Here is a 16,499-nt window from a genome sequence, read left to right on the forward strand (position 1 = left end):
TACGTTGGATATTCTCTCGGGCCAGTATACACCGAGGATACGGCGAAGACAGCGGTTGATGAAGACTTGGAGCTGACGCGAGATGTTGTTAGTGACCTTCCACGTCTCACATCCGTACAGCAATACGGTTCTCACGTTGGACCGGAATATCTTGAGCTTAACTCTTCTAGTCAGTTTCCGCGATTGCCATACTGGACGGAGCTGTGCGAAGGTTGCTTTCCCCTTGGCGATTCTCGAAGCGATGTCCTCTTCGGTCCCTCCTGTTTCCGACACTACACTTCCGAGGTACGTAAACTTGTGGACCTTCTCCACTCCCTCTGTGCCGATGAGCAACAGCAACGAGCTCGTCGCTCCGCACCTCATTTCCTGGGTCTTCCGGATGTTAATCTTTAGTCCCACCTCCAAAGCGTCTCGCCGTAGGTCATCCAGTTTGGCTTGCATGTCGGCGCGCGTGTGGCTCAATAGGCATAGGTCATCGGTCATTACATATGTCTACCAAATTTCAACTTAATTGGTCCAGTAGTTTCGGAGAAAATAGGCTGTGACAGACGGACAGACAGACAGACAGACGCACGAGAGATCCTATGAGGGTTCCGTTTTTTCCTGTTGAGGTACGGAACCCTAAAAACATGCAAAACTATTCCAATTTTATGACAAATGCGGAAAATGGCTGACGCGAACGAAATCGACAAACGGCCAATTAAAAAAGTGTAATAAAGCTAATATTTTCGTATTTCTAACCGACGGATGGAAATCAAATCGATAAAATGTTATGTTTATTCAGTAATGTAATTTACGAGATCATTTAATCTATAAATTATGTTTGGTGAGATAAAACCTCTTTGAACTAACATTTGAAACCTAATAGTTGGTTAAAAAAAATTTATTAATCGACCAAATTAAGAAGGCTTCGTTTCCATGCATATTATTAGCAATCAGTTCCTTTAGTTAACCTTCTTAACTCAGTCAGATAATATAATGAAAGAGCACGAGTGTTATTATATACTGAAAAAGCACGCGTGTTTTTAATATCTAGGATTATGAGCCAAAAAATCGGTGGAATAAAAACGTCGTTTTGAGCAAGTGTGTTGAAATAGTTATTTACGATACAAGTGCGGAAAAGAGGAAATTCGAAACGAGTGGCGAATTAAAACACGACCGCAGGGAGTGTTTTAAATCGACACGAGTTGCGAATTACCTATTCGCACGTGTATCGTACAACGTTTTACAGTACATATGGCCCTTTAAACTTTCGACATATGCACGAAAAGGGCTATTTGACGCACTAGTGCGAGAAAGTAGCACCATATGTACTGTAAATAACTATTCTAATAATTAAGATATATGTATATATATCTTAAATTTGTTATATAGCTTAAATTTTAGATGACTTTGTAGTTCACTTTTCTTTTTAGATATTAATCACTTGAACTTGATGTAGACAACTAAACAAGTTCACATTTAGGTTTGCATTTATATTTATATACGATTTTTTTCGTATTTAATGCACTATGTATTTTTGATATGTAATTTTAGGAAACTATAGGTATATTTACTGCTGCTTAATCTACTGATTAATGTTAATGAATGAGTGTTTGTTTTCCAATAAAAAAAACCGGCCAAGTGCGAGTCAGACTCGCGCACGAAGGGTTCCGTACCATCACGGAAAAAAACAGCAAAAAAATCACGTTTGTTGTATGGGAGCCCCATTTAAATATTTATATTAATCTGTTTTTAGTATTTGTTGTTATAGCGGCAACAGAAATACATCATCTGTAAAAATTTCAACTGTCTAGCTATCACGGTTCATGAGATACAGCCTGGTGACAGACAGACAGACGGACAGACGGACAGACAGACGGACAGCGGAGTCTTAGTAATAGGGTCCCGTTCTTACCCTTTGGGTACGGAACCCTAAAAAGATAAGCTCTCATTTTAAAATGACACTGAAATAACATGAAATTAGACATGAACATTTAAGTAACATATATAATGTATCTACCTATATGTCTAGTAAGGTCAATACGGATAAGTGAGGCATAGAGGTAAGTGTGGCTGGCGTTCACATTGGGACCTGTTTACGGATTTATTAATGTTTATTGCATGTTCACACATTTGCTACTTGCTACTCGCGTTAAGTGCCAAATACGGGTCGCGGGTACGTATTGTGACCTTACTAGTTTTCATTGCTAGAAATTGTAATACTTACAAAAAAATTTAGAGCGAGTAGAAGTTTTACAGACGAAAGTTCTACCTTCTTCTTGGTACCTATATTGCACAATAATTAGTGTTACAACATTCATTACATAGCTTACACACACCTGCGTATGGTTAATAGTGCAATCCTGAATTAGCATATAATGGTGCTACTTTGGTTCCCGCTGTTGTTGTTGTTAATGTTGTTATGCTGATCTGTCAGCCAGGCGATAACAGTAGCATAGTTTGTTAGAATGTATTTTTCTACTCGTCGACTGTAATGGTTGAATTAAGTTTTCGTATATCAAACCGTAATTGGGTACTTTTCATGAATGGGCTCCCAACCTAACTATAATATTCATTTCGAAACGGTTTAGTCAACTATAAAGAAATTGACCAATCACAGCTCGCCGCGGTCAAGAGGACGAAAAAAACGATAGCTCAAATTAATTATTTTAGGTTGTATAGTAGAAGCATTGCAAAAAAAATTGGCACCGTCGGGAATTGAACCATGTATCGTACTCTCAATCAGTTTTTTTTTCCAAAACAGAGGCTACGGGTGCCACGAGCACATGTCAATTAGTGTATGAAATATCAGTTGGTTCTAAGTGCCTTGTCAAAGTCTCAATCGTTGCTCAAACAATAATTTAAATTTTTTACAATAAACATTCCATCCGCTGCGCCCCCGAGGTTACTTTACTGTAACATTACGAATCTACTGACATTTGACACTGACTTTAAGTACGTAAGTGTGTGTGAAATTGTCAATGCAAGATATTGCAATATTTTGCAGTTTTTACACATTTTTGATGAAATGAGACACTGTTGAGTGTAAATATTATTCGATTTAGAAGTCATATTTTTTGTTGAGTGCGTAAATATCAACACGTCTTTGAAAATGTGAGTTTTTGAAACCATGGTGATAATTCGCAAATTGTGCACAATCACGCCATCTTTTGGCGGTTAGTCAGCAGGACAGCCCTAGACGTCCACCTTAACTATTTAGCCCTAAACAAAATGTATCTTTTGTAATTTTAATTGTCTAAATTATTCTAAAAGGCGGAGCCATACATTTATTCAGCTTTAAGCTGTGCTCGCAAGGTCTACAGCTCACAGAGCCACTAGTTAATTCGGAATAGTTACTCGTGAAGTAAAACTATTTTAGGCGAATATATCATCATCATGTGCACTGTGGTTGGTATACAGCGCGGAGGGCAAGTGGGGGTTTATTTCCAAGGACCTCGTATTTAAACGGTAGGTAACTAGGTAGTGGTACAAGAACATCACACTTTGAAAAGCTCATCAATCTCATCATAAAGTGTTATATTTAGTTGTGCCCTCGAACATAAGTGGTTTATTGCGAATCATTTATTAAGCCTTTGAAGATTGAACTGATACGATCAAAGTCTAGACTGATAAGTTTTATCTCAATGCCCTTTCGATAGTACAATGACATGTGAAAGTTTCGAAGCGTGACAGGCAGTCAAAAACGACATGTTATTATATCATTATTTTTTTAAGTATAGTCGCCATCAGATACATCGGAGCGGCCAAGGTGTTCATAATATCTAAACACGCACTTTAACGCAACTTGCCTCTTAACGCGCCACGACTGATAACTCGCATAGCCTTCCCTCTCGTCCCAGTCCCACCTCCAACTTTTACGAGTATCAAGGTTCTAGTCGTTAGTAGAGGTTTTTGAAAAACTCGTCAAGACCCTCGCAATCCTGCCAAGCTACCAAAAATCTTGACATGTCATGGGAAATCCTGACATATGGCAACCCTAGTCTTAACTCGACTCAACCAATGAGGATATAATAAGATAGAGCGGTACTGTCATAGTAAATTTTGTAACCACTGTAAATTCACTGCCATCTATCGACATACTTTAAAACTAAAAATGAAGATTTACAAAAATACGTTAAAATGTATTTAAATATGGATAAATGATTTTTTTATTTGCATTAATATTTTTATATGATTTTGACCCATGTTCTTTCACTGGTATGCGTTAAAATTATAAATAACAAACGAAACAGTCAACGCCCTCTATACGAGAGTAGGCCAAAACTAGTGGCGCCATCTGATCGAGAATCAAATTTTCGTGATTTTTCGAGGCACGTTTTTTCCTTAGACTGTATCCATCTATTACGGAGTTATTTCTATCTTTGACTCAACTAACAGGCCAATACGAACGTCAGTAGCGAACATGACATAATATACTGAATTAGAATGAATCTATTATTAATATTATTTTTCTAATATAAAACAAATTGACATGCACGACTTATTATAATTATAAAACAACCTATCAAATTGCTCTTATGTTTAAATTAAGTTTAAACCTAGTGTTGCATGATAATTATTGTACTTAATTGTAATTTATTTAGTTATTAAGTTTAGTTGTTAAGTAACATGTCCTATATTGTATGCCCTAGCAGGGTATCATGTACCTACTAAAATGTAAGACCTTAATGTACTGATGAACATGATAACAATGGATTAAATGAATATGAATAACTGATGTAATTCAAATATAGTGCATTTCGCTCGTACTACGTACATGTATTAGCGCGGGCGAGACGCACGATAACTAAATAATATGATTCTAATGTCAGTGCACGTTCGAATTGGCCTGTTAGTAGTCGCTGCAAGTAACGACTTCCAAACGACACGAATGGCTCCCTCCAGTTCCACCGTCTCCCAACAAACAACATACCTCCTAAGGCTATTAAATAACCCTATTTTATTTACACTGCTAAAACTAATTTGAACGCGTTTGTAGCTTTTGCTATGTTAATCTACTATACAAAACCCTATTTATTTATTATACGCAGCCAGCCAAAATTTACCGGATGTTTTATTTAAAGGGCTCCAAAAGTGTGTGAATTATTGATATCTAAATTAAAATTTCGATCACTAAACTGTGTTTACATATCCCAGATACGTACTAAGATGACATAACAATTAGCCAATTTCCTACCCAATCATCCCACTTTTGTACAAAAATTACAAATCGGTTGGACGAATTGGGGCAATCGAAAGTTAATTTTAATATCTGCGATATAAAATGAGGCTAAATCAGGTTAAGAATAAGTAAACAACATGCAGAGCGTGTCGGCACTTCTTTCTAGATTTACTAATGAGCCCTAAATATATTGTAGATTAAGTAAATTAAGTAGACCCCTAATTGCTTCAGCGCGTGTGGTAAGCGTGACTCGCATTTATCTGCCTTACCAGTTTCAACCGGATCGCGTTACATTTTTGCCTAATGCTGTTTGTCATTGTCTCCGTCATTGTAGCAGGGTTATCTTTGGGAAGCTAGTCCGCGATTAATGAATTCAACTTTAGTATTATTTAAATAAAGTTTATTTTTCGACTTCGCGCAACACTATGATATGATTTTGCGAAAGTTTCCGTTTGCTTATACAACGCTTGGTTCGATGTTACCGGTGTTTAAATGGTTTCTTGGACTTTGAGATGGGTCTGCAATGTCTGCATCTTGATGACATCTTTACAGTTAGGTACAACGAGTAGATTACTTTTACGAGTATATTCATTACCTGCATGCCAAGGCGAAGTCATTCGGCTTTGAGGCCATGAAATATCTGCTTAAATATATAATCTGCATGCTACTTTTAAGCTACAAGTCTTTTAGCTATTATGGGAATGGGATTCTCGAAATAAGCCGACATCCGTAAGTGACTCGGCACAACACTAATACACCGTAAGAGTATATACATTAACATGATTAACATCTGAAAGTCGTTTGGTCATGCAGAGAATGTGTACTGCAGTATCAATCGCTGGTGTAGTGTATTTTCCGGAAATCGTTTTTTCCAGATAGCGATTTATACCATTCGCAAATTTTACCATTTTATTTTTTCTCAATAGCTTATTTTCATGATAGCTTTTCTAACCATTTGCATAATTTCCCACTATATTTCTTTTGTTTACTCGTAGGTACAATCACGGAAGACAGAAAATAGATAGAGAATGGGAAAATATGCGAATGGTAAGAAATGCTTTCGGGAAAGGAAGCTATTGAGAAATAATAAAATAGTAAAAATTGCGAATGTTAAAAATCGCAATCTGGAAAAAACGATTTCCGAAAAACACATGCAGACAGAGGGCACACGACGATAATCTCGTTTAATTCACATTAAGTAATGTAATATCTCACGTATCATGCACTTGCTATTCGCCTAGGTCATTGAATTTGATAACTACAGGTTTAAACAAGGTAAAATACTAAATATATTATTAACCTTTGACTTAATTTATATTAACTTTACTTGTAATTAACTAAAGCCTGACATTATTTTGTTTACTTAATACTTATTTCCTCTAGATCCCATGGAATTATATCGTGATATTAATTGTGTAAATAAAGACATGTTTAATCAATCCTTTTGTGTTAGAATCGCGATCTAATGAGGCGGAATTACGGAGAAAAAAAATTCAAGATAAAAAAAATACCTTCTAAACTGTTCACGGTCTAGTAAAGAAAATTTGTAAAAAAATAAAGAATACCATTTACAATTTCTTGTGTATTAACAGAAATGAAATAGGTCGCTTAGTTTTATGACAATAACTATTTTTAATTTTTCTTCACCTACACCCTGGTCAACTTTGACACCTGATAATGTAAAAACTAGAAAGTTTTAGCAAGCCGGAGTTCTTGTGAGCTACTTAAAACGATTACAACTATGCCTTTAAAAAAACTGAATGAGGCAAAATGAAGGTTTTTAACACACTGTGAGACGTTAAAAGTCACGAATGTCACCGATGTAACAAAAAGAAATAAAATGCAATTACGTTGATGCACCATTTTTTTGGAAGATGTCAATCGATTCTCCTTCCTGAGATTCAAATGTTTCTAATTAACCTGCTATCTATTGTACCCCAGTAACTTTTACATACAAGCGCGCGCCCTGTTGTAACCGATCGCATGTGCTCTAGTACAGAATAGTAGATATAATAAACATGTTAGGTATATTTAAGTATATGTGTATATTAAACATTTCATTATGATTAAGAGAATTACAATTAAATAGATAACTTTGCTTTAATATCTAGGAAAGATCAACAACATACAGTAAATAACATTGCATACATAAATACCCTTTAAGATATAAAGACAAGCCACCATGGTAACAATACGATAAAAATCAACAACATTACAGAATTCCAAGGAATAAGAAATAATAAATTGTTTTAAAAAGAAATGTGAATTTGGCCAATGCACCGGGCGAAAATTCCAAGAAATCCAGGTCTATGCGAATTGGGTGGCCATATGACGGGGGTTTAACCGAAAAGACGGGAAAATTTACCAAGTTTTGGGGAGATGATTATTTAATGAAGAGAATATCTATGTATGGAAAATTGACAACATTCATGTACGGATTATTGCCAAAACTATGCCAAGTTCGCAACAGGGATGATGATAATAAAAATAAAATATTTCAGAACATAAAATTTATATAGACGAGGGATAGATAAGTGGATAACGGCAGGTAGAATTATTATTAAAACACTAAATTCAAACTCTAAATGCATGATTGATAGCTGATTTGTATGAATTGTCCTCAAATAATTGGGTATTTTTATTATTATCTCTTTACAAAACATTGTATATGTTTTTTATTACTAAAACTCCTTTTCTATCAGAATATATAATAACAAAACGGGAATTTTATCGGGAAATAGGAAATTTGTGTATGACAATACTGACGAAAGTGTACATTGTTGCACATTGAAATAAAGTTGCGGAACTTTTTAAACTAGCGCAAAACAACAAACAGATAGGGAAAGTCCTAACTTGATAAAAATAAGGTTGAATTTCGCTTAAGCGGAGGGAAAAAGTAATTTGGGTAAATATTTTACAATAAAAATAGAGGAGGATGGTTGTAGGTGGGATCATTCAATTTCGGAATTTCAGATGTGTAAGGTGAACCTCTGCCCGTGCATGAGCTTAAACCTAGACCAAAGTTCGGGATACCTATTAGTACTAAAATACCTATTTCTTTGCAAGAGGCTCTGCCAGTTCGTCGGTGGCATAGAGCGCGGTTTAAAGTTCATAAAAGTAGTGGCGGGACGAGCAGTAAGAAACAGCAGCAGTAAAGAGCAGCAGTAGGAGAGAGAACAAGATCGTCGGGGTGGTGAGCGGAATCATGTTATTTACTAAGATAGGAGTCAAGTAACAAAATAAATAGTCAACTTTCATTACAATTAGATAAAATCAAGTAAATTCAATTATATTTAAATTTTAAAAATAAATACCTAGAAGTTTTAAATTGTTTGATAACAGTTAATCATTAATTTTATTGAGTAACTAGACCTTAAGAGTTTCAGTTTATATATCCAATAATTCCTTATTGCATGTGTGTGTACTAATCAAATTTTGATGGCATTGAACATCTTGTGGGTTGAAACGTTAACCGTGCCAACCAAGCCCATAAGTTTTTCAGGGATTTAGGTTTGTGAGTGTATTTGTGTCGAAGTGAGTCAGGCAGATGCCATAGTTTGAGTAGGGCAGTCTGTAAATTTTAAAGTATGAAGAAAGAAAAGCTCGAGCCTTGGTAAGTGGATTTTTCATTACAGTGTGATTGACTGTGTATTTTCAGGATATTATGTGTTTATTCCACAGGTCATTTTATGTGTTTGTGTAAATTTTCAGGATATTATGTGTTTATTCCACAGGTCATTTTATGTATTTATGTACATTTTCAGGAAGATTCTATAATTTAATCTAGTCATTATTCTGTTTTTCAGTTTAAAACTTAAACCAGCGATAAGAAAACTTAATCCATAGAGAAACTCTGTAAAACATTCTTATAAAAATTTAACTCTATAATTTAGATATTTATGAAATATTTATTTATATCATCTGTTATTATTTATTTAAATTTACAAGTATATGTTCATTCCGTAGCATGAGGGGTGTAGCTTCTAGATTCTGAAATTTAAAAAAATAACAGAGTCTATGTAGCTCCTGAAAGTCCAATTTGATATTTTTAAAGTTACCGATAGATTGTAGAATTCTGGAATTTTATATTGGTTAAAATTAATCAATGGGAAATGTTTTATTTTAGATGATAATAATTACATAATTACTTTAGAAATGATTGATTTAAATAAATTAGCATTTTTCTAAACAATTTAATTACTATAAGGAATTATTTAAATTCTTTAGTGATCAGAAAGATCATGACTCTCCAAGCATAGGCCAATTAAGTTTGGTAGGGTTTTGTTGTCCATCACTGAAAGATTTGTGTAATTAGTATTTAAGCTGCTGAAAGTTGCTTATAGTCAGTACAATTGCTTGATAATGGCAAGTAATGGAACCTATAGTTCCAATTATTAAATCAAAATGATTAGATGTAAAGATGTTCAGAATTATGGGCAATTCAAGCAACGACTAAGTGAAACGCAAGGTCGTGTGGTGTTCTACTATACTTTGAATGTGGAATCACTGCAAGCAAATTGAATTTATAGTTCAGAATTTTGAATAAATTCTTTAGGCTAAGGACTTATTCATCTTTATAATATTTGATGGTATTAGAGTCTATGGACTTGCCATTTGATGAAATTGTACTCTAAGGAGATATTTTGATTAGAATTAAAAGATGACTGTATGATAAAGGTCCAATCTTGAGTGTCCTAAAGGAGCTCGCTTTCTTTGATAGTGCAAAACTAGGTTTTTGAACCAGACCTTCACCCCGATGATAGATAATAAAGCTAAAGCATGTAAAATCCCACGATTTAATATTATACAAGGGATCAAGTGTTCCTTATTTTAGTTTTTGCAGTACTAAAACTTTAGTACTTACAAAAGTGTTAAGACACTTCTAATACTTCTAATAAATTTGTTCTAAAGAACTTGAGATTCAATCTAAAGATATATAGATAGAGGCTATAGCTCTATTTGTTCGAACGGTTCAGTCGGAGGAATGTTATAGAAGATATATATATACCTATGAACATGTTTCCGATGGGTAGGAGGATTCAACCCCATTTTATACAAATATTATTATTAATTTCATCAACTTAGGTTTTCTTTTAAATTTGCTTATTAATCTGATTTTTTCTAGCATCATCATAATAAATTTATCTTTATATATCTGTCCTGATTCCTTTAAGTTTGAATACACTAATTTTTATTTGTCTACATTGAGATATTTTAGGTAACTTGTGTTCTGTAAGGGCTATTCTTATCCTTCTAATGTAAAAAGGTTCTGGGTTATTACACATAGCAGTAGTGTCCTGCCATTATCTAGACGATCACAACGTTTTATTTGAGGCCAATTTAATTTAATCTGAGCAGAGGTAAATTACATTTTTGGGGTCATGGGCTTGCATCTTCGATACTGGGGTAGATGGGTAATTATGTACTAATTATGTTAGTTTAGGCGATGGGCGTCTGCGTTATTGGGCATTTGCGTTAATTGATTAGGTAAGTTAAGTTTAGTAAGTTTTGTTAGTAAGAGGGGGGGGGTTGTTATTCTGTGAGACGTCAAGACTTCGCGGCATGCACGTGATGTGACGACATCACTCACGGCTGCGCCAAAATGTATGCAAAAGAATCATGAATAATAAGTTTTTCGTTATTTAGGTACGCCGTAAAATGCATTTAAGTTAGTATAGTTATTAGTTATACTTAACTTGTATGGCAACTATTATAGTATAGTACAGTAATCGGCTTTCATCAAATTCTATGTTTCTCCTGGTTTCTCCACATCATGCGTGATCATCGTACGGGAAGTGTCCATTACCCGTACTATGAAAATATTACGTTTATAATGGCACTACCACACTTTGTCAAGCCTTAGCTTTTTCCCGCCTTCTTACTATACACAATCCAAGTTTAGCAATCGCTTTAAAACCACATTCTGTAATAACATGAACTATGACATGAACGTTCAATTCACATAGTATACTCGTATCTACGTCTGGTACTAGTTTTCGTTGCTACAAATTTTAATACAAAGAAATTAGAACGAGTAGAAGTTTTACATACAAAACTTTTACTAGCTCTCTTTCTTTGTACTTATAACCATTTTTATATGTTACTAAAATGTTCATGCTCATGCGATTTAAAATGAGAGCATAACTTCGTTTGTAAGGCAGCGTTTGTGTGACTCTTAAAGTAGTGTAAATTGTATGCGCATATTTGATAGTTGATGTAGAGTTGTAGACGATGTACGACGGTATATAACGTTAGTGCTTGACCACCTAATAACCGCATAATGTACTAAACCGCACAGCGCCGTCTACTTCAGCGGCCGATTTTGCGACTACAATATTTTACGTAATGTCATGGGTTTTAATTTCGTACCGAAAAAAACAGTTTTCAGTAAAAAGTGTGAAAACGCGTTTTCACTATTTATAACTAGTTTTCCGTAAGGCCTCGGTAAAAAGTATTTTTTACAGGTATTTTTCAGTAAAAACTAAACAGAAACTTCTTCTAAAAAAGAAACTGATTTGACTAGTAGGGGAATACCCTATTGTCTAATTCTTTTTACAAATAATATCCCATGTAACGGTCTAACACACATAACAAATGAATGAAGCGTAGAAACCTCAGGTGGGCTAATCCGGCCCGCAGACAGCATTAACACCATAAAAGATAAACAGATAACGGTCCACGCGCAGGCAGAGTGGGCAGGCAAGGTCGCGCGCAATCGCTATCGATAACGCAGTCTGCCGATAGCGCGCTCTTACTCACATGAGGGCATAGAACACTTCCTTTACACGTCGCATTATTGACCGATGTCCGACTGAACGATATTCGTACAGTACTGACCACGCTAACTTTGCACAAACTTAGCATACAGATAAGATACCTACCCTATAAGCACCATACTTGACGTAGCAATTGGCACTTGGTATGAAAACTTTTTTTGTAACGTCGGTAGCAAACAAGCATACGGCCCGCCTGATGGTAAGCAGTCTCCGTAGCCTATAGACGCCTGCAACTTCAGAGGTGTTACATGCGCGTTGCCGACCCTAACACTCCGCACCCTCGTTGAGCTCTGGCAGCCTTACTCACCGGCAGGAACACGACACTATGAGTAGGGTCTAGTGTTATTTGGCTGCGGTTTTCTGTAAGGTGGAGGTACTTCCCCAGTTGGGCCCTGCTCTATTCTTTATCTGGAATGACATCCGCTGTGCTGTGCCCTTCTACACAAAGCGAGATGACGTTCACAGTGCCCATACCTCTCTTTTTAGTTTAAGGACATACCTAGGTCCAAAACTTAGCATGGTCCGACTCTATGTCCGACTATCCGACTGTTCTCCTCTGCAAGTCACATTTTTTAAAGGATTTCCGTAAAATTTTGTAAGGCTCTATAATATATAATATGGACTTTTTTAGTCGAATCAGTTTTGGAACAAATCCCTAAATGATTCGCAAGCACAACAGCCGCTAGAGCCACTAGCAAAAGTAGTTTTGTATAATGTACTTAGCAAATTCCATTTTCAAACAGAGGTACCTGAATCATTGTACTTTTTCATTAATCTATTGCCAGAAAAAAGTATGATAGATATTGAATTCGTGTATAAATATTGTAGCCCCAAATTGTACCTGAACCGAATAATAAGAATTTGTTGACACAAATTCATATACATATTAAGTAATATTGATTAATGATAAAAAGATGGTAACGCAGTGGTAAATGTCTTAATTTCGCACAAATCGGGAGACAATCAAGGACTACCGAGTTACTGTGATTAAGAATATTTACATTAGTTATTTATTGAACAAAGCTATCGGGAATTATAGCCTAATCAAGCTTCTTTCTCTATCACAAAACAGAAAATGGAAGTAATGGCAAAGTATTATAAAATATGCAGTTTACGAAAGTGTCAAAAAGTTATGTACAACAAAAAGTAGAATGGCCGACCTACTCCAATAGTGCCAAGCAACGATACACACTTGTTTTGGCAGGATAAATACATGGGACGATCCGTCGTTGCATTCGAGTGAAAGTTAGGTAAGTAACGTGTAATGTTCCTAAACTACTCGTAAAATAAGCCCATATCTAGTAGTTAATCTGGCTTCGTGTTTTTTTTTTGCATTATCGTTGTATTATAGGTACAATTTCTAGCAACGAAAACCAGAGATAGATATACGAGTACGTTAGTTTATTCTTTATAACAAGTTTCATGTTATGTTAGCACGTTGTTTCAAAATGGAAGCGTAACTTCGATTGTATAGTGGCGGCTAAGTTAATGTGACCCTTTGCCATGACCATGTAACCATAGAATCTACATATATGGAACACAGAACAAGTGACGTCACGGCCAAGTTACCTACTCTTTATAGTTCTTTCCGATTTGATTTCTGTCAAACTAGATAACAAATATGTGAGGATAAAAATAATAATAATAAATAATTTATTTTAAATACAGTCAACACCCCTGCTTAAAGCTAGGTATAGACGAAGCCAGTAACGCTGGCGCTAGTCCTCAGCCAGCGCTGGCTTCGTCTAAACCTAGCTACTGTCGGTCGTCATGTCATCACACGACGTGTAAAGCTATTTACACGTGCATGTATGGTAATCTAGTGTGCAAATGATCTGTGTACCAAACAAAACCGGATTTACCTGAAGATAAGGGATAAATTGAAACTTGAAACCAAAAATATACAGCATACAGCGGTCACCGTCGAATGTACAACAACTCGTCAACTGATAATCTAATATCTGGTTATATCTTGAAGAGATTCTACGTGTTATCGATACAACACATTATAAGATCGTGTACGGAGCATGTAAGGCAGATTCTAGTAGAGGTGAACACTCAGATAACTGATTTTTTGTGGTCCTAGAACGAGACCTAGGGTAACCTAGTCTAACATCAGCCGATGTCCTAAATATTGGCCATCACGAATGCTTAAATATTTGGAGGCCGATGTATTTAAGAAGGGTGGTGGATTTAATACAGGAGAAATAGGTTTACTGAAAACTTAAGGATTATAAAATAAATTATGCTAGTACACCATAGTAACGCAATATGTTTTAGGATGTCATTCAATAAGTAACATTTCTCAATTATATGCTCCAAACCTATATCTAAATAAAATTCTAAGAGCTCGATAAAAGCTTGTACCAAAAACGATATTTTTTTGTCAAATCTTATTTCAGTAGACTGGGTGACCTATGTTTCAGTCGGATAATCCGCTTTTTACGACTAATACCAATTCACTTGGTTTTGCACACTGGGGTGATATGGCTCCAATTTTAATTGTTCCGTTATCTAGAAAGCTTGGCAGCGATGACGTGAAAACTGAGCGTATAGTTTCTGCCATTTTTCTCCTGGCACATAATTATATTTCTTACAAGACAAGCTTTTATTTAACTTGCCCTGTTGTATGTATGTTGATTTGTTGGTTAGTGCGGGTCAAATCTTAGAAGATCAATTTGACCCACTTCCCTATTTCCGATTGAGCTGATAATTTGCACACATATGTCGGGTGACAATGCAATATTATGGTAGCATCAAGCTGATGTGATGATGGAGCCAGGAGGTGGCCATAGGAACTCTGTGATGAAATAAGGCAACCCAATATTAACTGTGATTGGGGTTGTTAGAATGGTCTGAATGAGTATTAGTTGGCTGTGGTAAGAAAAGTACAGTCAGCGATAAAAGCTTGTACCAAAAACGATATTTTTTTGTCAAATCTTATTTCAGTAGACTGGGTGACCTATGTTTCAGTCGGATAATCCGCTTTTTACGACTAATACCAATTCACTTGGTTTTGCACACTGGGGTGATATGGCAACATTTTAACAGATTTCCAATTACCTACCTAGTTATACAACAGAAATAAATTCATAATTTTTTTTTATTGCATGGAAGTGAGTACAAAAGGTTAGTATATACAAAAAGTCCATCACAATCTGCCGAGATCCAGCACGCAATATATCTTAATTCTAAAACTACAAACTAAATTAATTTAGCTATAACTATAAAATAGCAAATTAATAAATACCAAGACACGTAGTTCAGTTAACTTTTTAATGGACTACGTAACCCTTTCTAAACCTCATTGGAGAGCGGATAAATTATAAGAATTTCTTAATGAGGTAACTCGCGAAGTCAAAATTGATGCAGCCACTGCATTGCAGTCGCCAGCCGGAAGTAGCATGCTGAGGTGGGGCCATTTCGTGACACTTTATTTTCACTATGTTCTTTTAATGTATGTTTATTGTCTGTTTACGAAAAAAAATAGTGTGATCTTGTTACTTACGTTATACAGCGGTGGGGTGGACAAAGTGGAAGCTAGCTCGTGCAGACGCGCCCTCACTGCCTCTTCCTCCGGACTAAGCGCCGCGCCGACTCGGCCCATCACCTCCTTACGACCGATCGCCTACAAACGACGACAAAATATATTAGGATTCAATTTTCATTTTTCGATGTCATATTCTATAGTTTGGAAATAAAAGCGCTCACTACACTACAACTACAGTGCAGTGTTATAATTTAAAATATTATAGCGTTGCCATGTAAGAAATAGATATGCGAGCCGCGCCGGCTAGCCGCCGGCCTTTTCGAAATTCGCGCCGCGACAGCATTATCAAGCTCGCCCGCGAATGGCCAGCGCAAAAAATTTTAAAAGCCGTACGGTACCGTTTACCAGATTTAGAAAAAGAAGCCGATTCCCAAGTGCAATACTTTCGTTTACTTGAAAAGCCAGCGCGCACTTTCGAAGATGATAAAAATGACCCTATTTCTGATGAAGAACAGGAACAGGATTTATTTACCCAAAACGATGGACAGCATCGGGTTGGCGGGTTGGATAATCCAATCCAATTAAACTTGGATCACGTTCCAAGTAAGTAAATCAGCAACACCAACACGTTGGCATAGCGTACTTGAAATGCTCGAGAGCATGATCCACTGCTGCAATCGCAGAAAGCTTGCACCTTGAATGTGGCATTGGTTTTCAAGTCCGAAATAAAGGATGTGTTGAATTCTATCCCAGAAGACGAAACCTTGATCATAATGCTGTCCTTGAAAAGGAATATGATGAAGCAAGTTGACAAGAGGTTCCCTACAACAAAAGCAACCATAGCAACAGCTCTGCTAGACTACGGGTTCATGGGACCATAGAGTAACTTATACTAGAGCGGTACTGTCATAGTAAATTTTGTAACCCCAGTAAATTCACTGCCATCTGTCGACACACTTTAAAACTAAAAATGAAGATTTATAAAAATACGATAAAATGTATTTAAATATGGATAAATGATTTTTTTTATTTGCATTAATTATTTTTATGATTTTGACCCATGTTCTTT

General features: G+C 35.9%; 1 protein-coding gene across 3 annotated transcripts in view; it reads right to left on the reverse strand.

Moving 5' to 3' along the window:
- The window catches only part of LOC134753950 (probable nucleoporin Nup54), a 42,836-nt gene that overhangs the window by 8,595 nt on the left and 17,742 nt on the right, over nt 1-16,499 (reverse strand). For all 3 annotated transcript variants that reach the window (XM_063689979.1, XM_063689980.1, XM_063689982.1), the window contains exon 10: nt 15,449-15,568. In XM_063689979.1, the coding sequence (XP_063546049.1) occupies nt 15,449-15,568 (120 nt within the window). The remainder of the gene's footprint in view (nt 1-15,448; nt 15,569-16,499) is intronic.

Source organism: Cydia strobilella, chromosome Z (genome assembly GCF_947568885.1).
Source record: "Cydia strobilella chromosome Z, ilCydStro3.1, whole genome shotgun sequence".
Taxonomy (NCBI): domain Eukaryota; kingdom Metazoa; phylum Arthropoda; class Insecta; order Lepidoptera; family Tortricidae; genus Cydia; species Cydia strobilella.